The sequence below is a fragment of the Martes martes genome, assembly GCF_963455335.1.
Source record: "Martes martes genome assembly, chromosome: 1".
Classification (NCBI taxonomy): Eukaryota; Metazoa; Chordata; class Mammalia; order Carnivora; family Mustelidae; genus Martes; species Martes martes.
In genome coordinates, this window is record NC_137888.1 from 67,920,198 (window position 1) to 67,944,492 (window position 24,295).

At 40.7% G+C, this 24,295-nt stretch overlaps 1 protein-coding gene across 3 annotated transcripts in view; it reads right to left on the bottom strand.

Annotated features, from left to right (window-relative positions):
* Positions 1 to 5,784, bottom strand: part of GK5 (glycerol kinase 5) — a 76,947-nt gene extending 71,163 nt beyond the window's left edge. For 2 of the 3 annotated variants that reach the window (XR_013967910.1, XM_080822567.1), the window contains exon 1: positions 5,494 to 5,765. Coding sequence is in view for 2 of the 3 variants with exons in the window: in XM_080822567.1 (XP_080678693.1) it covers positions 5,494 to 5,640 (147 nt within the window). In the remaining variant the exon portion in view is untranslated. Of the gene's footprint in view, positions 1 to 5,493 lie in introns of all 3 variants that reach the window. The other variant, XM_080822566.1, reaches the window with a different exon arrangement.
* Positions 5,785 to 24,295: the final 18,511 nt, after the last annotated feature.

The following is a 24,295-nucleotide window of genomic DNA, read 5'->3' on the forward strand; positions in this document are numbered from 1 at the left end:
CTCACATCTTACACAAAACTTCACTCAAAACTGATCACAGATCTAAATTTAAGATATAAAACTATAAAATGTTTAGAAGAAAGCACAGGAAAAAAATATTTGTGATGTGGTGTTAGATGAAGTGCTCCTAGACATGACACCAAAATTACCATTCATAAAACAGAGAAACTGACAAATTGAACATCAAAATTAAAAACACTTGCCCTGCAAAAGACATGGTTATGAAAATGAAAAGACAAAACACAGACTGGCTTAAAATATCTGTAAATCACACATCCAACACAGCACTTACATTCAGAATAAATGAAAAAATCTCAAAATTCAACAGTAAGGAAACAAACAACCCAATTTAAAAACGAGCAAAAGACTTGAACAGGCACTTCGCCAAAGAAGATATATATGGACACCATATATGCATAGAGAAATATTCAGCATCATTAAACATTAGTGAAATGCAAATCAAAACCACAATGAGATACTACTACATCTACCGGAATGCATAAAATAAAAAACACTAACTATTTCAAGTGTCAGTGAAGAACTCTTATACATTGCTGGTGAGAATGCAAAATGGTACAGCCACTCCAGAAACGCGTGGTTATTTTTTGTTAAGTTAAACATTCATTTACTATGTGACCCAACAATACCACTCCTAGGTATTTATTCTAGAGAAGAGCAAAGTTAGGTTTTCATTAAAATCTGTACACAAATGTTTAGAGCAGCTCTAATCACAATCACCAGAAACATGGATACAACCTAAATGTACTTCAACTGGTGAATGAATGTGACACATCTAATGGATTATACATAAAAATAAAAAGGAATAAACTACTGATGTACATAATATGAACAAATCTCAAAGGCATTATCCTGAAAAAAGCCAGTCTCCAAAGGTTACTGACTATATTGTTCCACTTATAGGACATTCTCAAAAAGACAAAACTATGGACATGGAAAACTGATCAGTGTTAGGTGTGGGAGGAGTATGACTACAAACGGCTAGCATTACAAAGGGCTAACACGAGTTTTGGGGATTACTCCTACATGGGCTAAAAGTCACAGGACTTATTCACCAAAAAGGCAATTTTACTGTATGTTAATTTAAAACATAAAATAAAAAGAAGCCATGGAGGGGGAAAAAAAAAAGAAGCCATGGCTTTAGTTTAACATGATGGCTTAAACCTACATATTTTACCTCCAATTCCTCTCACGATTCCATTAAAATAAAAACATTAAAAAGGTTTATGCAGAGAGACAATGCTAAGAGAGCAAACAGGCTCAGACCAGGTTTTAATAAATGTTTTTAATATGAACAGTGAGTGGGTTGGTGGCACATGGCTAAACAGAGGAGAAAACTGATACTTCACTCCCTGCTCAGGTAACACGCCTTTGTTCAAACCCTGGCAGGCAGAGATTCTATGGTAAACCCCTGAAAATTAGAGGTACCTCCAAAGACTGGGATGCCAGGTGGGGTTGAACACAAGATTGGTTTAAAGTCTTTTTTTTTTTTTAACGATTTTTATTTATTTGTCAGAGAGTGAGAGAGAGCATAATCAGAGGGAGCAGCAGAAACATAGGAAGAAGCAGGTTCCCCACTGAGGAAGGACCCTGATGCAGGGCTCAATCCCAGGACGCTGAGACCACGACCTGAGCTGAAGGCAGACACTTTACTGGCTCAAAGTCTTTATAAGGATCCCCAATCCCTTCCTCTAGCCAGATCACAGCCCCTCCCTAACCAGGCAGAAGATAAAAGGTTTATTCACAAAGAGACTGAACCAGAAGAGTGCTTTCTTTGCAAATATCAGATATATATCAGATATAGCTGAGTAGGACAAGACCACCGAGAGGTACTGAAAATAGGAACAACTAAAAACCAACCGAAGATCTAACATGTAAGAAAAGACCAAAATAAAGAAAACAAAGGAATGTCTAGGAAACAGTGACTATGTGGGGAGCATGAGGGTGACAAGGTCTGATATGAAAAAAGGGTCTACTACTCCCCAGTGAGTTCTCAGAGACAGACTTAACAAAATCCATTCCCCTTCTATCAAATAATATGTTTTTTCTATGCAAGACTTTCGTGACCACAAATAAATGCCTCAACTGCAATAAACGCTTCCTGATCCCAGAAAAACTCAATATGGGTATCATTGCATCAAACCTACAAACCTTCAGACTTGGTGGTGGCACTACAGGGTCACTCTCCCAACTCCACCAGCTGGGAGAACTCACTATCCCCAAAAATGTCATCATAGTAAAATCTCCTCCTGTCTTGAGGGAAGACGAAATGGAAATTAGACAAGAAGATAACCAAAGCTAAGATTTGTTTTGCTGATTACAAACAAAACAAAGATAACAAACAACCAGAATTTTTCAATACTGTCCAGAAGGGTACACAGTATTATACGGTTTTCTTTGGACTGGCCTTTCTGCCCTGTTCTTCCAACCAAGACATTATTACTCTTCATGGTTTCTCACACAGTGTGATGTTCCAATGGGGAACATGATAAACTTTCTCCTTAAAACTAGAAACATCAAATACTGACATGTGGATTTTCAAATCTGAACACTACTCTAGTATATAACACCAATATTTAGGAATCCATAAAAAGACTTTTTAAAAAATACAAATTAATGGCGCCTGGGTGGCTCAGTCGTTAAGCATCTGCCTTCAGCTCAGGTCATGATCCCAGGGATTGAGCCCCGAGTCATGCTGCCTGCTGGGCGGGAAGGCTGCTTCTCCCTCTCCTGCTCCCCCTGCTTGTATTCCCTCTCTCACTGTGTCTCTCTCTGTCAAAAAAATAAAATCTTAAAAAAAAAAACACACAAATTATAAAAAAAAAAACAAAAAATACAAATTATAGAAAAAGGCTAAAAATGTTCTTCTGCTGTTAAAAAATAAATGCCACAAGAAATAAAACCGGTCTTCTGAGAGAGCTAGTACCAGCTTTCTAACACAAAGGGTTCATGTTTGGGATTTCAATTTTAATTAAAAGACCAATATAGCCTATTATGTTTTGGGGTTTTTTTTTTAAGATTTTTATTTATTTGACAGAGAGAGACAGTGAGAGAGGAAATACAAACAGGGGGAGTGGGAGAGGGAGAAACAGGCTTCGAGTCCCAATGTGGGACTCGATCCCAGGACCTCAGGATCGTGACCTGAGCCGAAGGCAGATGCTTAACAACTGAGCCACCCAGGCACCCCCCAGCCTATTATGTTCTTATCTCTAAGGGTGATCTCTTCCCTTTTTCTTTCCCTGTTTCTCTTTTAAGCTATTTATGTAGCAGTATCAGTCAAATCCTATAGTAAGAAGTTCTGGGTTTCTATTCTATCTAGCCTTATCATCATATTAGCAGAGGTGTGATTTTCGCTTGAGAAAATAAACAAAAGTTCTGTGCCCAATCAGTCTCATGAAGCAAACTGAATTCCTAACACTTTGATTAAATGCAAGTCAATGATTTATTCTGTACCCAGGAGGTAATAAACCAGGTGCTAAGTAGCAATGTAGGCCAAATAAGACCCTCTTTCTCAAAGAACTCCAGCTATCTGAAGTAAATGACCAATTTCCAATTGTTCTTTTCTAATTCTTTATGGACCAACAATTTTTAAGACATAAAACAATTTTCTAGGAAAAAAATTACATACAAAAAAAAATCCCAAATGTTTCGTTAGTAAGTTCAACAGACATAAAACTACTCCACACAAGTTTCTAAATCTTAGTTTCTTCATCTCTACCCCAGGTGCCCAGGAACTACACTTAAGCAGCCATGTTATGGGTGGCTCAGTAGGTTAAGTATCTGCCTTTGGCTCAGGTCATGATCCCAGGGTCCTGGGATGGAGTCCTGCATTGGGCTCCTTGCTCAGCAGGGAGCCTGCTTCTCCCTTTGCCTCTGCCTGCTGCTCCCCCTGCTTATGCTCTCTGACAAATAAATAAATACAATCTTAAAAAAAAAAAAAAAAAAGCACTGCTAAGAACTCTTACTAGCAGTTGGAGAGCCACTGCTATAAACTCCTTAATCTAAGTGTTTCACCCTTTGAGGACAGGGACTTTTTATATTTTTATTAACTCATGTATCTTTCCAGACACCTCACGGTTGAGAGTCTGAGCAAACCATTCTAGTCTTCTGTTACTCACAATAGTCTTGATCCATCTTTTAGATTTCTACCTCATTTCTAAAAAACTAATCATTTGCCCCAAATTCTACAGCAACGGAAACTTTGTATTTTCTCACAATCCATGTCTCCCTTTTGGTTCCAAATATTTCAATTAAAAAAAAATCACTGCCTAAAACAAAAGTACTTTGTATAGAATTACGAGGAAGACTGTGTGAAAAGTATCATTGTGTTGTGATAAAGACTCATAAAAAGATAAGAGGCATACAGTCGCTGAAGCACAGTGTTCTTTCAGGTTGGGGGAGTGATGGCGTATGTAGGGTGGGTGGACAGTGTTTCTGCACAGGTAGCAGAGAAGGCCCAGGAAGCTGCTTGGTCCCAGCTTACTGTTCTGGTCCAGAAACCAGAATGAAATGAAACTCCCCCATTTTCTCAAAGCAGTTACTTGGCTAGATCTGCACCTGGGCAAGTAATACGGGTGAAAAAACACTATTAAGGGGTTGGGAAGAAGGGTGAGAACTGAGCAAACGGGAGAGTCCAGTGCTGCAGGGAATGGTTTAGGTAACTTACGGCTCCGAATACTGCTAACACAAAAAAGATGTTAATACCGGAAAGAACGGTAAGAACACCACATCAAATCAACATTATTTTGGTGCGCTGGAAGAAATCAACACTTCATTAAAATAAGAACAGAAGAGCACCAATCTGTTGGTTGCTTTATTAATAACAAGTAAGGATTTGGTAGGTTTCTCAAACCAGGAAAAAAAAAGGCATTTTTATCAATGCTCAAAGACGAAAAAGAGAAAAGTAATGACAATACAGCCTTCAAAACTTGTCCAATTCCTCCCATATCCATGAATATCAGTCGCTCAGGTGAGGAACCAGCACTCTGAGAAGCAGTTAATAATGATAACTGAAGAATGGACAATAAATTCTATCAAGATCTGAAAAATTTAAATGTAAATAAAGACGAGGCTGCAAGTCCACCAAGGAAGTAGGAAAAACCTAGCAAGTCACAAAGCACCTTCCAGTTGAATACGCGCGGAGTGCTCTGCCCTACCCTGCGAGCACCCGCAGTCCCACCCAGGAAAAGCGAATCCGCAGGTGAGAGAAGCGAGAGAAGGACCCCTGGTCCCGAACCGGGCCCCTCCTGCCCTCAGCCAGGAGGGGAAGGGCGCGCGGGTGTCAGCCCTGCCCGGGGAGGTGATTCAGAGATCTGGCCGCTCCCCTCCCGCCGCTCAGGACCGAGGGCCCGCCGGGGCTGCAGGTGGCTACAACCTGGCCAGACGCCGAGGACCCGCCCGCTCGCCTCCAGTGACTAGATCCCGGGCGCTCCGTGCGACCCCGACCCGCGCCCCCTACGCTCGCTCCCCGGTCACCTTCTGCGCGCTGGAGCCGCGGATCAGCGTCGCGTGGTCATAGACGTGGCAGCGGATCACCGAGCTGCCCACGTCCAGCCCTAACACGAAGCCTGCGGGACAAGGGCCCGCCGCGCTCTGGTCCTGGACCGCACGCGCTCCCAACATCCCGACCCCGCAAGCCTCTCCGCAGCAACCGGCGGCCGGGAGGGCTTGTTTATACAGGTCCCCACCTCAGGGGCCGAGCGCGCCCCGCGGGGCCGCCGCCCCCGGCCCGCCCCTCCGCGAGATCCGGGAAGCGGCCCCGCCCCTGCCGCTGGCCCCGCCCCGACGCCGTGACATCACTGCTGCGCAGACACCCTTGCGACGCGCGTGTTAGGACCGGCGGCGGTGTGGGGCGGCGGGAAAGAAGCGAGTTCCCGGAGGCGGGGCCCGTGTTTCTTTTCAACCTTAGTTACATTTCATGAATATCTATTAAGAAAATTAAAATGACCTGAAAAGGAATTAGAAATGCAGCCTGAAGTATTAATAAACAGAGCGCTCCTCCCAAGACTAATGTCTCGTGAAAACCTGGTAAAATGTGCACATATAACACACATCAATAAATACTTTAAATGCAATAATATACGGAGTAAGACCTTCCCCAGCCCTCTTGTGGGGAAAAAGGGACAAAGCGTAGGGTGGCCTCTTTTAACATCAAGCTCCCGCCACCCTCACCACCCCCCCCTCCCCAGCGGTTACTTTTTCAGCCAGGAAGAGCTGAAAAGAGTAGAAAAGAGGCCTATGGCAATTTCGAGATTCCCGTAGCTTCAATCCACCTGCCCAGAGCCAAGGGGACTTCTCAGGGGGTGGTCCAGTTCCCAAAGAGCAAGCCTGATAATGTAGGGAGCAAGGAAGCATTAATGCCTGCTTCAGCCACCTCTGCACCATAAGCAGCACTCCAAAAAAAAAAAAACAGTACCTACAAATATATTTTTTTTTGCAAAATTATGAAAGTAATATGGATACATGCTTTTTGTGAAAATAGTTTAACAGTGCAATTAAAAAGTAAAGGATCTTCATTTTTAACCAAATTGTTCTTTTGACCAAACTATTAACCAACTGCTTTCAAGTTGGTTAATATCAAACTCTTTGGCCATATTACTGGAAGCTTGGACATACATCCACAAAGACATATTTTTTTCTTTCTGTACCTTCTGCCTGTCCAACAGTACTCATTTATTCCAAATGGCCTAGGGATCGCTTTCACCAGTAGTTAAGTTCAGCATTTTGATGGGTCATATATATGTTAATTCCCATTATTATAATGAAATCAATGACTAATGGGTCATGTACTGGTCAGAGTTTTCCAGAGAAACAGACCCAAAAGAACAGAGACGAAGAAAGAGAAAGAGATTAAGATTTTGAGGAATTGGTTCACATGCTTGTACAGGTGGAAATTTCCAGAAACCTGCAGAGCAGGCTAAAAGGCTAAGAGTTCAGGCTAAGAGTTGATGTTACAGTCTCGGGTCTGAATTCTACAGGACAGCAAGCTGGAAACCCAGGCAAGGTGCCTGTGTTACAGTCTGGAGAATTGGTTCTCATTTGGGAAACCACAATCTTTAAGGCCTTCAACTGAATGGATGAGACCCACCAACATTATGAAGGACAGTTTGGTTTACTCAATGTCTGTTGGTTTAAATGTTAATCACATCTAAAAAATACCTTACAACAACACCTAGATTAACGTTTGACCAGACAACTGAGCACCCATACAGTGTGCCCATGAGCCTAGCCACGAGGACATAAAATCAACTATCACAGGTCCCCTTTCACAACAGAGAAAGCTGTTTTGAATTCCCTGATATTAGTATTTAGCATATTTCTCAAGGTGATAGTTCTTGGGTTTCTTGGATCCTGACACTTCTTTTGTGATCCTTTTTATAAATTCAAATCAATTATCTTGAGTATTATCAAAGGATCATAGAATGTGAAAACAAGAAGGGCTTTAGCGACCACTTAGTCTTGTGTTTCTTAATCTGTTTCCTATCTTGAACAACTCTGAGACCCTGATGGATGCTATCTTCTGAGAATATACAGATGTACACCAAGTTTGGCATGTAATTTCAGGAATGGGTATGGGATACTTCAAACATGAAGATCTCAGGTTTAAAATCCAGAGCTGATTTCCATAACCCGGACAGACTATTGCCTCGGAGAGGGCTGGACAGCAAAGGGACACGGTGTTTCTTCCATGTTCATTGTTCTCTGCTGGCATCTCTTACCTCTCAAGGTAAGGAACCTGTGGGCCTCAAGGCACAGGGCTCACAAACTCTGAAGGTTCCTTTGCTAGTGGGTCAGTCCAGTGGCCTCTTGATTCAGAGGCCACTACTGCTCTGAGCTCCATCACCTGGTAGGCTTGAGATCACAAGTAGGCAGAGAGGCAGGCAGAGAGAGAGGAGGAAGCAGGCTCCTTGCTGAGCAGAGAGCCGACGTGGGGCTTGATCCCAGGACCCTGGGATCATGACCTGAGCCGAAGGCAGAGGCTTTAACCCACTGAGCCACCCTGGTGCCCCCGAAGGCAGATGTTTAACCAACTGAGTCATCCAGGTGTCCCTCAATCATCCTGTTTCACTCATGGCTAGATTCTTTTATTCAGCATGGACGTGATCAAATCTCAAGTGAATGAGTTCTCTGAGTGAAGATTAAAACCACAGTAGAGAATGGCTAAGAGCTTTATTATATTCATAAACATAAATAACACTTTGTTTTTCGAGGAAAAACTCAGAATTTTTATATAAGGCAATGAAAAATCCAAAGGAAAGAATGGTGGTACAGAAGAAAATGTGGAAAAGAAGCTTTCAATAATAAAGATTTGTATATTTGCCTTTTGTCTAAGAGACCAAAACAAAGAAGGAAACCTCCTTTCACATATTACTTAGCCACCTTTGTCATTATTTTCTTCCCTAATACCATAAGATTCTCATTTTTTAAAAGATTTTATTCATTTATTTGGAAAAGAGAGAATGAGAGAGAGAGCACGAGAGTGGGGAGGGCCAGAGGGAGAAGCAGACTCCCTGCTGAGCAGGGAGCCTGATGTGGGACTCTATCCTAGGACTCCAAGATCATGACCTGAGCCCAAGGCAGTCACTCAACTGACTGAGCCACCCAGGCACCCATATTCTTGCTTTTTTTTTAAGCCAGATTTATTGAGTTGCACAGTTCTATGAATGTTGATGTATACATCTCTGTAACTACCACCACCATCGAGACAGAAAATATTTCCATCACTCCTGAAAGTCCCTTTTGCACACAGTACTCTGAATCCTTTATCATGACTATAATGTGATATCATCTGCAAACATAACTCAGAATTCTTGAATTTAGCAGGTTGATTTCAGTCATTTTATATATAGCCCATCTCAAGAAGAAATTGCAGGTTCCCAACTGACTTTAAATGAACCCAATCCTATGACGTGTGGGCAAGCTGTGTTGACCTAGGGGGTTTCACCAAATGGTGTATGTAAAGCTAAGCATAATAACTTAAAATTCTTGGTTCATTTATATGACTTGAGTAAATTCAAAATACTTGATATGATTGTTAATAATGAGGACACTTTAGGGGCACCTGGGTGGCTCAGTGGGTTAAAGCCTCTGCTTTCGGCTCAGGTCATGAGCCCAGGGTCCTGGGATCGAGCCCCACATCAGGCTCTCTGCTCCGCAGGGAGCCTGCTTCCTCCTCTCTCTCCCTGCCTGCCTCTCTTGCCTACTTGTAATCTCTGTCTGTCAAATAAATAAATAAAATCTTTTAAAAAAAAAATAATGAGGACACTTTAGTAGACATGTTTGCATTCTATCCCGTCAAGGAAGGAAAAACCCTGCTTTGGAATATAGTTACTCCAACCTAGAGGATATTAAGCTAAGTGAAATGAGTCAGACAGAGAAAGACAAATACCACATAACTTCACTTATATGTGGAATCTGAAAAACAAAACAAATAAGCAAACAAAAGCAGAATCAGAACAACAAATACAGAGAATATAACTGGTGTTTGCAGGAGGGGAGGGAGGTAGAAGATAGGTAAAATGGGTGAATGGGGGGTGGGAGGTATAGGCTTCCAGTTATGGAATGAATAAGTCAGGGAAATAAAAGGTACAACAGAGGGAATATAGTCAATGATACTGTAATAGCACGGCATGATCACAGATGGTAGCTACACTTACAGTGAGCTTAGCATAACGTATGGAGTTGTTGGATCACTATGCTGTACACTTGAAACTAATGTAACATCAGGTGTCAACCTGATGTTACTCAAAGAAAGAAAGAGGGCAACCCTCTCGGGTCCCCTCCATCTTTAGGAGCTCTGTACTATCACTCAATAAACTTTGGTTTGCTGCACACCAAAAAAAGAAAAAGAAGAAGAAAAAGAAAAAGGAAGGAAGGAAGGAGGACAGAAAGAATGGAAAAGAAAAGAAAAATACAGTTAGTTACTTAATACAGGCTATATTTCCCAAATTGGAACTCTGGAATGTTTTGCATTAGTGCTATAAAGTAGATGAAACTACGAATAAAATCTAATTCCGAACACCCTGGGAAGAAAGAAGATAAGGAACCATAAACAATAAACACTGAATTTTAAATTAACTAAAAAAAATACAATCAAGTCTCATTATTTGTTATGTCCTGTAAAGATATACCGACACTGAGTTAGCAAACACTGAACTGTTTCCCCTAGAGACAATACAGAGCTGGGTTCCTGAAGCCTCTGGTCACGTTCCCATCGATGGATCAATACATAACCTTGGTTTACGTGTTTCTCTTTAAAGACACCCTACTTCCTATATGTACTGTTGATTTATTAGCATTGAATTTACAACCAAAGCACTGTAATTTATTCCTAAATGAATCTTATCTAACACAGGTATTCTCTCTGTAGGGCACATGACAGGCTTCTTATGCTTAGGAGCATTTCAGCATACACTTATAAGCCATTTTAAATACAAAATCACCAATACAAAGCACAGACGTGAAAAGGGCAGCACTAAATAGGAAAAAGAACATCTGTTTACAACGTAAGAGCTGAAACCAGAAGGCAGAATGTCATCTTACTTGAACTGAGGTGGGAATGTGCCCACCTGTCTCTGTTCCTGTCTCACTCTTTGAGGTCTCTCTGTATATAAGTTTAATAACATGCATATCAGTCCACTTGCTCAGCATTGCTTTTCATACCTCATTCAATTTCTGTCTTTCTAGGTCAATTTCTTTTTCTTAGATTCTATCAGTAAGGAGTTCTTTCAGTGAGGATCTTTAAGTAGTAAACTTCCTTAGTTTTTGAATATCTGAAAATAGTATATTTTTACTCTCAAAAGATAGTTCAACTTGGTAGAAAATACTATACTAGCTGGACAGTTATTTTCTTTCTGCACTTTATTGTTGCCTTGGCTTACAGCATGGGCATTTCGAATGAGAAGTCTGCTGCTAGCCTGATTGTCAGTCTTCTGTGGGTACTCTGTCTTTTCTTTCTGGTAGCTTTAAGGTTTTCTATTCAGATTCCATGTTCTGATCTTCCTAGGGGTGGCCTTGTTTTTTATTTAATCTGTGTCTTTCTTTTTTTCTCCTTTTCTCATTTGTTTTGTTTCTTAAATTCCACATGTAAGTGGAATCTCATGGTATTTGTCTTTCCCTAAATGACCTGTTTCACTTAGCATAACACTCTCTAGCTCCATCCATGTTGCTGCAAATGGCAAGCTCTCATTCTTTTTTATGGCTGAATACTATTTCATTGTGTATATGCAACATCTTCTTTACCCATTCATCCACTGGTGGATCCTTGGGCTGCTTCCATATCTTGGCTATTATAAATAATGTTTCTATAAATATAGGGGTGCATGTATCCCTTTGATTTAGTGTTTTGGGTAAATACCCAGTAGTTCAATTGCTGGGTGGTAGGATAGTTGTATTTTTAACTTTTTTTTTTAAGTTTCTAAAGATTATTTATTTATTTCTTTGTGAGGGAGAGAGTGAGCGAGCACACAAGCAGGGAGAGTGGCAGGCAGAGGGAGAAGTAGACTCCCTGCTGAGTAAAGAGCCCAATGCAGGACTCGATCCCGGGACGCTGGGATCATGACCTGAGCCTAAGGAAGAAGCTTAACTGACTGAGCCATCTAGGTATCCCAAATTTTTAACATTTTGAGGAACCTCCATACTGTTTTCCAGAGTGGCTGCACCAGTTTGCATTCCCACCAACAGTGCAAGAAGGTTCTGCTTTCTCCACATCCTTGCCAACACCTGTTGCTCCTTATGTTGTTGATTTTGGCTTTTGATTTATTCTGCTGGGGACGTCCTGCTGCGACCTTTCAGACTGAGGACGTGGGTCTTCCAATTTTGGAAAATGATCTGCTGTGTACATGTTACCTGTTCCCCTTCTCTCTATTCTCTTCTTAGGGAATTCTTATTAGATATTTGATTTGAAAAAAAAAATATTTTGACACAATTTCAGACTTACAGAAAAGTTGCAAGGTAGCACAAATAACTCCTGGCACATGGGATCCTACCCAGATTTATCAAATATTAATATTTTACCACATTTAGTTTATCTTTTTCTATTTATCTATTTACCCATATTCTTTTCTAAACCATTTGAAAGTAAGTTGCAGGCATGATGCCCATTTGCTTCTAAATACCTGAGTCAGAATTTTCTGGAAAGGAGTATTTTCTTACATAATCATCATACACAATACCACTAGCTAATCTAGAGATCTTATTTAGATTTCACAAATTGTCACAATAGTGACCCTTACTGAAAAAGAAAATCCCAGATCATGTGTTGCAATCAGTCTTCACGTTTTTTTAAGCCTCCTTTTGTTTGGAACCATTACTCAATCTTTCTTTGTCATTAGTGACACTGACCTATTTGAAGGGCATAGGCCAGTTATTTTATAGAATGTCCTTTGTCCTTCATTTTTAGTTCATTTGATGTTTCCACATGATTAGATTCAGATTATGTACAAAGTAATGTTGCGCTATTCTCAGGAGGTTTGGGACTGGAGTAAACTGGGGGTGGAGGGGTAAATTCTGAGTGTGCAGAATTTAAGGAGGTGTTTGTTCTCAGCTTTCTCCAAGTACAGGATCAGCCCTAGGTGCCTGTTTCTCAATGCATTCTACTAGGAGATACATGGTGTTTGTTCTATGTGATGTCTGGTGGGTGCAGTGTTAAGGTGATGCCAGCAGATTTCCTCATTGTACAGTTACTATTACTTTTTTTTGGTAATTAAGAAATGTCCTATGGTAAGACACTTTGAGATTATATAAATATCACTCTTCAAACTTTTACCCAATAATTTCAGCATCCATTGATGAAACTTGCCTTAATTATTAAGGTGGTTGCCAAACTTCTTTTTTTTCATTCCATCATTCTTTCAACACTTATTCTTGCCTTTCTGTGGTAAGAAAAATTTTCTTTTTTCCCAATTATTTATATAAAAGCAGACTTATGGATTCTTTTATTTATTTATTTATTTATTTATTTACTTGACAGAGATCACAAGTAGGCAGAGAGGCAGGCAGAGAGAGAGGAGGGGATGCAGGCTCTCCACCGAGCAGAGAGCCCGATGCAGGGCTCGATCCCAGGACCCTGAGATCATGACCTGAGCCGAAGGCAGAGGCTTAACCCATTGAGCCACCCAGGCACCCCTACTTATGGATTCTTATTATAATAAGATCTTATTCTAATTATTCTGAGGGTTGAATTGTCCCAGATTTGGCCATTCAAGCTAGCCCTTCTGTCCTTTCCATGGGGCCCTATTATTATGTGTGCATTTCCTTACTTTCCTGGCACAACAAGATATCCCAGGACCAGTTTGCACCTCCTCTATCCCAGTCCTGAAATCAGCCATTTCCCCAAGACGCTCTGATTCCTTTAAGTGGAGAATAACATTTAAAAGCCCAAATCTGGGGTGCCTGGGTGGCTCAGTTGGCTAAACATCCGACTCTTGATTTTGAGCTCAGGTCATGATCTCAGAGTTATGAGACTGAGCCCCAACTCTGGCTCTGCCCTGGGCATGGCGCCTATTTAAGATTCTCTCTCTCCCTCTCCCTCTGCCCCTTCCCCCACCTCTCCCTCTCAAAACAAAGTAAAACAAAACAAACCACCAAATTCTGCGTGCTAGATAAGCTAACTGCTCCTGGAGTATCACTGCTTCTAGGTCCAAACTTAGTTGATAAAGCAGGGTTTGAGAGGACTGACTCTTAATTTTTTTTTCTTTTTTTAAGATTTTATTTATTTATTTGACAGACAGAGATCACAAGTAGACAGAGAGGCAGAGAGAAAGAAAGGAAGGGAAGCAGGCTCCCTGCTGAGCAGAGAGCCCGATGCGGGGCTCGATCAAAGGACCTGGGATCATGACCTGAGCTGAAGGCAGAGGCTTCAACCCACTGAGCCACCCAGGTGTCCCTTGACTCTTAATTTTGAAAGATGTTCTACTGTGGGTAAAATGTTATCAAATGTCATCACAATGCTACAGAGAAATTGTGAAAGGAAGAGTCAATAAATGTGGCAAACTTCTTTGTCTTCTACTTTAAGAATTGCCACAACCTTCAGCAACCATCACCCTGACCAGTCAGTGGCCATCATCATTGAGGCAAGACCCTCCACCTGTGAAAAGATTAGGACTCACTGAATGCTCAGATAATGATTAGCATGTTTTAACAATAAAGTGTTTTTTAAATTAAGGTCTGTACATTGTTTTAGATATAATATTATTGCACACCTAACAGGCTCCTGAGTAGTGTAAGCATAATTTGTATATGTACTGGGAAAGCAGACATTTATTCAACTTGGTTTATGGTGATACTCATTTTATTGCAGTGGTCTGGAGCCGAACCTGTAATATCTCTGAGGAATGACTGTATTTTAAACATACTTGTTTAAAGTCTCTTTCAGATTGCTCTATTATCTCTACATTTTAAGGCTCAAATGTCCCCAGGTGCTATGTATGCTCCCCCACACTTCCACTGGCAGCCTTTTCTTCTGTGATTTATTATCACTTAGATTGTGAATTGATATTCGGTGAGGTTCTCTTCAATGGAAATTCTTTATGGTGTGGGTTAGGGAAGGACTCCTATAAAGCAGTTTCAAGTTTGCCTCTGCCAGGGCCTAAAAGATTTCATCAGCTTCAGGTAAGTTTTTCTGCTAATTTCTCCAGTTGGAATTCTCACCAAATAGGAGTATTGTGAATTCAGCCCCTGCCCTTGCTGGTGGGAGGCATAGTGTCAGGTAGTCAAGTCCCAAAGCAGCAGTGACTACTAGAGCTCAAGGTCATCTTGCCACACATCTGTATATTCAGCCCCTGTGGAGAAAGACCCACATGGATTCAGGCACAGAAACAGCATGAGCTTCTCATGTACATTGGTTCTTCTTGCCCCTGAGGCCCAGGCAGGTGGTGGGTCCTCAGTGAGTCTCTGTCACAACTGAGCTTAGGAACACCTGCAGTGTTTTGAAGGGTTTGCTGGCAGACCTGCCCACATTTTGTCCCTGAGGACAACATTATCTTCAATATTTTCATTAGGACAGGCAGCAACCTCTTCGACCTCAGCTGCAGCAACTTCTTCCTAGACCTATCTTCAAAGGCAAGGGAAGCAATGGCAAAAATGAATTATTGGGACTTCATCAGGATAAAAAGCTTTTGCACAGCGAAGGAAACAGTCAACAAAACCAAAAGACAACTGACAGGATGGGAGAATATATTTGCAAATGACATATCAGATAAAGGACTAGTATCCAAAATCTATGAAGAACTGATCAAACTCAACACCCAAAGAACAAATAATCCAATCAAGAAATGGGCGGAGGATATGAACAGACATTTCTGCAAATGCTCAACACATGTGTACCTTCATTATGAAGCCCTTCCTGATAGATTTGAACACTCTCCTTGCTGTATACCTCTCAGCCCTACAGACATTTCTAGCGACGCCTATGTCCAGTTCATCTTATGCACCCACACTTTTCCCTAGTAGAGACCCTCCTGAGGGCAGGGACTCTGTTTATTTCATCTTCACATTATGGCCACCAACTCCATAGCCGGGGCAAAATAAATGTTTGTTGAGTAGGCCGAAGAAGGAAGCAACAATCTCTGAGTTTAGCTAAACCCTTCTGGAGACCATTCCCATTTTCAGACCCAGACAGCAAGCTTCCAGAGTTGACTTCCTACCACAAGTTGTTCCTGGGACTGACATTTTAAAAAATATATTTTATTTATTTGACAGAGAGAGACCACGAGTGAGGGGACCGGCAGGCAGAGAGAGCAGCAGGGAGCAGGGAGCCCGATGCGGGGCTCAATCCCAGGACCCTGGAATCATGACCTGAGCCAAAGGCAGATGCCAAACCGACTGAGCCACCCAGGTGCCCCTGGGACTGACATTTTTATAACATGCTTTGGTTCCTCAAACAACCTAAATAGGTCACTGTGAAATTCCTCTCCCAGACTGATCTAAAAATGCTAAATGAAATAAGGGTTCATTCTGATTCCTGAGATCAAAGTCTTCAGAAGGAGGGAGCATGTTTATTCTGGCCCAGCTTCTTACCTCTAAGGCACATCTCCAGATAAATACTCGTTTTCCAAAGAGAGATTTTGGTGTAAAGTCATACTCTCTCAGACTAATACATTTTATCCTTGTTCCTATGTTTTCTGTCTGCCTATTTAGCGCTTGGAAAAGCTTAGTTGGCTGCTTTGGCCTGTTTTTCCATTTAGAGAAACTGTGGTTCCTAACTGGGTTGAATTCAAATAGTACCTATCAAGGGTTAGTTTCTGTTTGTTTCTTGACTAGTAAGTGTTTACAATTTGGTATATGGTATATGGTATTTGGTATATGTATGAAACATAAAATCCCTCAATTGGTCATGTTGGCTATGATTTTCCTGCTTATGATACAATTTGCCTAATGTAGGAAAAAAAAAAAACTGCCTAGAACTATACAATGGCCAAGGCCTCTTTTTAATTTTTAGTAGTATTAAAATTTAGTTTTCTTACTATAGCTTGACGAACTTTTGCCCACAATTAAGATATTATTCTAGAGGGTTAAGGAAACTTATCATTTTCTCATTGTATTTAACATCTCTGGTTACAAGAACAGTGTTTTGCCACCTTTTCTGTTAATAGGATTTTACACCTTGAATTTCAGCTTAATTTAATGCCTCCTAATCAGGATATCCAGTTCTTCTCTGAAAACTAGACTAGAGTCATCTGAAAAGTTGATCCTTTTATGTAAACAATGCATACATTTTGCTTAACCATGTGTTTAAGAATGCCACCTTAGAGGGGAGCCTGGATGGCTTAGTCATTAGGTGTCTGAGTCTTGATTTCTGCTCAGGTCATGATATGGGGCAGGAGGGTGGGGGCGGCAGGGGTGGGGTGGGGGGCAACAGTCCCTTCCTAGGGCTCTGTGCTCAGTGGGTTCTCTGCTTGGGATTCTCTCTCTCCTCTCTCCTTCTAAAAATAAATAAATCTTTTAAAATGTCATCTGTGGGAATAAACAAACCTTAATCTCCTATTAAATTAAAATCACGAGGGGCACCTGGGTGTCTCAGTAGGTCAAGCAATCAACTCTTGGTTTTGGCTCAGGTCACAATCTTGGGGTTGTGAGATGAGCCCTGGGTGGGGCTCCAGGCTCAGCGGGGAGTCAGCTGAAGATTCTCTCCCTCTGTCTCTTCCTACCCCCACTCGTACTAAAGTAAATAAATAAATCTTAACAAAAAAAAAATCACAAATGTTGAAAATAAGAGGAAATTATTTGGAAAAAGAAGGTTGCTTTCTGGAATTAAAATAGACTGCATGCAAAAAGACACACATCCATTTTAAGAATAAACAAAGGACTCCAATAGACATCTCTCAAAAGAAGATACCTAAAGCAGATGGAAAGGTACTCAGCATCATTAAGTCATTAGGGAAATGCAAATCAAAACTGCATGGGTGGTCATAATTTTTGTTTTTTTAGATTTTATTTATTTATTGGACAGAGAGAGAGATCACAAGTAGGCAGGGAAGCAGGCAGAGAGGTGGGGGGAAGCAAGCTCCCTGCTGAGCAAAGAGCCCCATGAGGGGCTCGATCCCAGGACCCTGAGATCATGGGGTGGTCATAATTTTTAAAAAATGGAAAATAACAAGTGTTGCTGAAGATACAGAGAAATTGGAAACTTCATCCATTTCTAGTAGAAATGTAAGATGGGGCAGCCACTGTACAAAACAGTTTGGTAGTTTTTTATTAAGTTAAGTATCAGCCAGCAATTCCCCTCCTAAGTACATAATCTAAAGAACTGAAAACAAGTGTGCAAATAAAAACTTGTTCACGAATGTTTATGGCAGCACTCTTAGTTAACAGCCAAAAGGTAGAGACAATCCAAACGTCCATTAGGCGGATGAATGAATAAACAAAATGTAGTATATCCATACAGTGGAGTAATACTCAGCCATAACAGGGAATGAAGAAGTACTGATACATGCAGGAACATGGATGAAACTTGAACACTATGCTAAGGGAAAGAAGTCTGGTCCAAAAAGCTGCTGTAACATAACATTTGACAAGTACTGTCTTGAGCCAGTTTTGAAGTCATGGTTAAAATTTTCATTTCCCCTAGCTCCTTTGTGGGTAGTTTGCTAAGAAAATTCCACCCTAACTACTTCCCTTTTGGGCTCTGACACTCCTGGGTCTTGAAACACATATTTCCAACTGCTGGATGTGCCCAGATACCTAACACCCAGGGGTGGCCTCTTTTTGCTTGGACCCACAGAATTCAAAGTACTCAATTCTTTTTCCATAATTTGGTTATTGTTAGTCATTCTGCTATAAACATTGGGGTGCATGTGGTCCTGTTGAATCAGTGTGTTTGTATCCTTTGGGTAAATACTTAGTAATGCAATTGCTGGGTCGTAGGGGAGCTCTATTTTTAACTTTTTGAGGAACTTCCATGCTGTTCTCCAGAGTGGCTGTGCCAGCTTGCATTCCCACCAACAGTGTAAGAAGGTTCCCCTTCCTCTGCATCCTCACCAACATCTGTTGTTTCTTGTCTTATAAATTTTAGTTATTCTGACAGGTATGAGGTGGTGTCTCATGGTTTTGATTTGTATTTCCTTGATGATGAGTGATGTTGAGCATATTTTCATGTGTCTGTTAGCCATCTGTACATTTTTGGAAAAATGTCTATTGGAAAAATGTCTATTCTTCTGCCCACTTCTTTACTGGACTGTTTGTTTTTTTGGGTGTTGAGTTTGAGAAGCTCTTTATAGATTTTGAATACTAACCCTTTATCAGGTATGTCATTTGCAAATAACTTCTCCCACTCTGTACATTGCCTTTTAGTTTTATTTCCTTCACTGTGTAGAAGGTTTTTATCTTGATAAAGTCCCAATAGTTCGTTTTTGCTTTAGTTTCCTTTTTTTCCAGAGACGTGTCTAGCAAGAAGTTGCTACAGCTGATGTCAAAGAGGTTGCTGCATTGACTGACAAATGGGTCAAAAAGATGTGATATATATATAAGTAGAATATTTCTCAGCTATCAAAAAGAATGAAATTTTGCCATTTGCAATGATGTGGACGGGGCTAGAGTATATTATGCTAAGTGAAACAAGTCAGAGAAAGATAAATGTCATATGATTTCACGCACTTGTGGAATTTAAGAAACAAAATAGATGAACATAAGGGATGGGGGAAAAAAAGAGGGAAGCAAACCATAAGATACTCATAACTACAGAGAACAAACAGGGTTGCTGGATGGGAGGTGGGGGATGGGCTAAATGGATGATGGGTATTAAGGAGGGCACTTGTGATGAATCACTAAGTTCTACTCCTGAAACCAATACTACACTCTATGTTAACTAACTACAATGTAAATAAAACTTGTTACAAAAAATGCTCAAATCTCAGGAAGCCCACAAAACTTCGCTAATCCCACCCTGCTTGTCATATGTAAATTGCCTCCTTGAGTTCCAGCTTTACCTTGTTGTTACCTTGTCCTCAGGCACAAATCCCTGTGTGGCCCTGTGAAGCAGCCCTCTCTCCTTTGGAGCTATAAATAACAACACGTTCTGCCTTTCCTCTATCTAGAATGTTCTTGTGTTCTGTCATCCAAAGAATCTATAATTATACCTGGTATTACATAATCATAAAACAACCACATATTGTTATTCTACTTATAAGAAATACTCAGAATAAGAAAATCCATAGAAAAAAAAACCAGACTAATGGTTGCCAAGGGCTGGGAGGAAGGAGAATGAGAAGTGACAAGTGGGGGTTTCCATTTGGGTTGATGAGAAAGTTCTCCAACTGGCTAGTGGTGATGGTCACACAACTTCATGAATGTACTTAGTACCACTGTATTCTACACTTTAAAACTGCTAAGAAGGTAAATTTTGTTATGTGTAAATTACCACAGTAAAACACCACCACCACCAACAACAACAACTATAAAATAAGACAAATTCTAAAAACAGAGAGTACATGTACATGTTGTAAACTATCCCAGTTTCCTGTGAGTGCAACACAATAAAGCCTTGTCAACTCCTCTAAGCGTGAGTAGACTATTTTTTATAAAAATAGACTGACTTTGAGTGTATTAAATGCATTTATCTGGGGTGCCTGGGTTGCTCAGTGAGTTAAGCCTCTGCCTTCGGCTCAGGTCGTGATCTCAGGGTCCTGGGATCGAGCCCCACATTGGGCTCTCTACTCAACAGGGAGCCTGCTTCCCCCTCTCTCTCTGCCTGCTGCTCTGCCTACTCGTGATCTCTGTTTCTCAAATAAATAAATAAAATCTTTTTAAAAAATAAAATACAGAAATTTAAAAAAATTTAGAAATGCATTTATCAAAAAATAAATAATATTCAACACACTACCAGAATGGCTACAATTAAAGACTGCCAGGACAAATGGTGGACATGTGGAGGGACTCAAATTCTTCTACATTGGTGGTGGAGTATAGGATGGTACGGCCACTTTGAAAAAAGTCTGACAGTTGCTTATGAAACTAAACATATGCATATCCTATGACCCACACATTCCATACCTAGATATTTCCCCAAGATAAATGAAAACAAATGTCCAGAGAAAGACTCGTATAAGAACATTCAGGGCAGCATTTTGAGCCCCAAACTGGAAACAGCTCAGCTGGCCCTCAGTTGGAGAATAAATCACACACTATGTCCTTCACACAATGTGCCACTGTTTAGAAATAAAGAGAAATGTACTATTGATACACAAAACATGAATGAATTCTAAAACATATTGGGTAAAAGAAACCTTGCATAAAGAATGAACGCAGAACTGCATTTTCCCAAGAATATGAAATTCTAGAAAATGGCAAAATTAATTTTTGGTGAACAAGTTTCAGAACAATGGTTGCCTCTGAGTTGTTGTGGGTAGAGATTATCGGGAGAGGGTATAAGGAAATTTTCTGTATGTAATGCTCATGTTCTGTGTCTTGTAATGATTTAGTTTGCTCATGTGCATATATTTGCTGGAACTTAGGTAATTTGAATACTTAAAATTTGTACATTTCATTTTATGTAAATTTTACCTCTGAAGAAACAAAAAGGAACCATTAAAATATTGACTTAATAGGGCACCTGGGTGTCTCAGTCAGTTAAGCGTCTGTCTCTTGATTTTGACTCAGGTCATGATTTCAGGGTTCCTGGAACAAGCCCTGCATCGGGTTCCATGCTCAGACGGGGTCTGCCTAAAAGCTTAAAATTCTCTCTCCTCAGGGCCCCTGGGTGGCTCAGTCATTAGGTGTCTGCCTTCAGCTCTGGTCATGATCCCAGGGTCCTGGGATCAAGCCCTGCATGGGGCTCCCTGCTCCGCCGGGGGCCTGCTTCTTCCTCTCCCACTCCCTCTGCTGTGTTCCTTCTCTAGCTGTGTGTCTCTCTGTCAAATAAATAAGTAAAAATCTTTAAAAAAATATCCTCTCTCCTCCTCCCTTTGCCCCTTCCCCCTCCCTCACTAAATGTGTGTGTGTGTGTGTGTGTGTAAATATATATATATGACATGCATGCTGAATGCTGAAATGTTTCAGGGAAAGTATAAAGATGTCTGCAACTTACTTTGAAAAGCATACAAAAGTAAGAAGGATTGTTATATGGAAAGAGAGATGGATAGATGGTTAGATACTTGATAGAGTAAGAATAGGAAAATATCAGTGGTAGAATTTTGGTGGTGTGTGTATGGATGTTAACTGAAGTTATTTTTTCACCTTTTATGTGTGGGAAATTTTTATAATATAATATAGGGGAAATAAATAAATAACAAATAATAAAGTATATATCATCAAACCCACCGTTCTTATTGTTTGGGGACTTAAAACTTGGCAAGGAAACTGGACAGATATTTTAAAAAACAGATTAAGTACCTCAAATTCCGAGAAACTATTTTTCTTTGTCTAAAAATCTCACAATCACCAGGAGCAGCAACAAAGCTCCTTTGTCCGTCTTGACCGTGCTGACTTTTGACAGCTGGGCTAAATGTTGGGAGCCAAAGGCTTACAAGATTCTTAGTTTCAATTACTAAGCTCTAATAGCCAATTACAGTGTGAACAGATGAAACCCTCTAATTTGTGAGAATCAATTCTTTATTGCCTGAGAGTAACCACTCTGCAACGGTCAGTCTCAATTTCCCTTCTCAGCTAATATCCAACTGTGGCCTTCTTGGTTTATTTGTTTCCTTCCTCCTACACTTGGACCCATTGTTGTCCTTATCTTTCTTGAGAAAAGAGCACAGACTGTGGGACAGCTGCTTATTCACTATGCAGTAAAGTTGTACAATAGGAGATAAACAATTTATGGCATACAAAGGAAGATTTTTGGAATAGAAGTGAGGGGATCTGGCCTCTGGACCTGGCTGTGCTGCTACCTAGGTGCTTGAGCTCGGGCAAGTCACTTAACTCCCCTGAGCTTCATTTTATTAATCACTACAATGCGGGAAGCAGGCTGAGAGGTTCTTCAAGGTAAATTCCAGCTCTAAGACTCAACTGCCAAGTTTTGAAAGTATTAATCTCTAATTAGTACTGATTTGAGTATTATACAGCATTTCTTAATGAAACATTTCTCCAATTAGCCTTGACATTTTATTTTATTGGTTTTCATTCTGATCAAAGTTAAACATATATCAAATACTCCACAAGACTTATAATGAAAAACAGCAACTCACCCATCCCCACATTTGTCCCTCCTTGAAGCACTTAAAAACATTTTTGAACCTGCACAAAAGCTGAAAAGCGGTATTTTAGTATTCATACCTGAATAGTCCTCATCTGAAGGGCTGCTGTTGACTTCTAACCACACTGCCTCCATCTTTGTCTGTACTTCCTTAATGCCAGACCATCTGGAAGGGGGAAGCAGATATATGACACTTCATTCCTAAATACTTCAATGTGCGTCTTCCAAGATTAAGAACATCTCCTATGTAACTATATCATTGGTACATCTGAGAAAACTGACACTAATTCAACATCACCTATACTCAAAATATGCCCACCGTTCCACAAAATGTCTCATCAATGCTTTTTTTTCCCCCTGACCTAGATCCAGTCAAGGGTCACACATTGTTTTTGAGTGTTAGGTTTCTTGAATCTCCCCCAGTATTCCCTGCTCCCTACGTCCCTTGGAAGAGATCAGTCCAGTCGTCTGGATTGGATTCGTTCCATAAATCCTCTATTTGTTTGACTATTTGTGTTTATTAAAGTCAGGAGAGCTGTTTTTTTGGCAAGATTACCACATTGGAGATATGTCCTTCCCCTTGCATCGCAGCAAGAAACAGAGAACGTCAGTCCCCCAGTACTCTGGGCAGCTACAGGTTCCCCCACTGTCCAAAAGAAGTCCATTTCTATGAAACCTTTCGTAAGCCAAAATGTTGTAAAGTGAAGAAATAATTACCATTAACTACATGGGAAAAAAGTTTGTGCATTCCCAGACCTCAAAAATAACCTCTCTTGGGCTCTTCTGATACCTTAGGACACACCTGTTGATGGATGCACAAAATAAGTGGAGGTAAAGCGCAGATGCTCACAGACACAGTTCAAGGCTGTGGCAGCTGGGGGCTGAGATGCTGAGTGTGTGTCCCAGGGAAGGAGCTGGGCGGGGCCCCTCTTGCTGCTCCCTGGGAGCTGGCTTCACAGTGGCTGGGTGGGCTGCAACACATTTCAGTTAAATAAGTTCTAAAAATCTGCTGCACAATATTGTACCCATAGTAACAACAAGGTGTTATATACTTAAAAATTTATCGAGAAGGTAGATCTTGTGTTGTTATTACAATAAAATAAAATGTCTATGTCACAACACTTGGTGAGGTAAATAACAGAATGCTAAAAAGCACTTGATCTGTGAACAGTATTTACTTTTTTTTTTTTTTTTTTTGAAGGAACTGGACTGGTTCAAGGCTAGAAGCAGGGAAAATAGGGGACCATCGCAATATGCCAAATATGGGAGGAAGTGAACTTGTATTAAGACAATAATCATGAGGATAAAAGGAAGAGGGCAAATACAGAAGACAACAATGCACCAGGACTTGAGAACCAGTTTTGTGTGGTGGGGAGAAATCGAAGATGACTCATGCGATTGTGATCTATATTCTTTGCTACTACAAAGTGTGGAAACACCACATGACAATGTCATAACAGCAACAATAAAAGACTACCTCTTTCACTTAGTGGCCCTAAGGAAATGTAACTGGGAAAGAACCAGCTGGTAACACCCAGAGATCCTGGTGAAGACTCTGCTACTGTTTGATTAGGCTGTCAAAGTGGGGAAAGTGATTTGTGTGTGTTGAATGCCAAAAAGATAATTATTTAGCAATGATGGACTTCA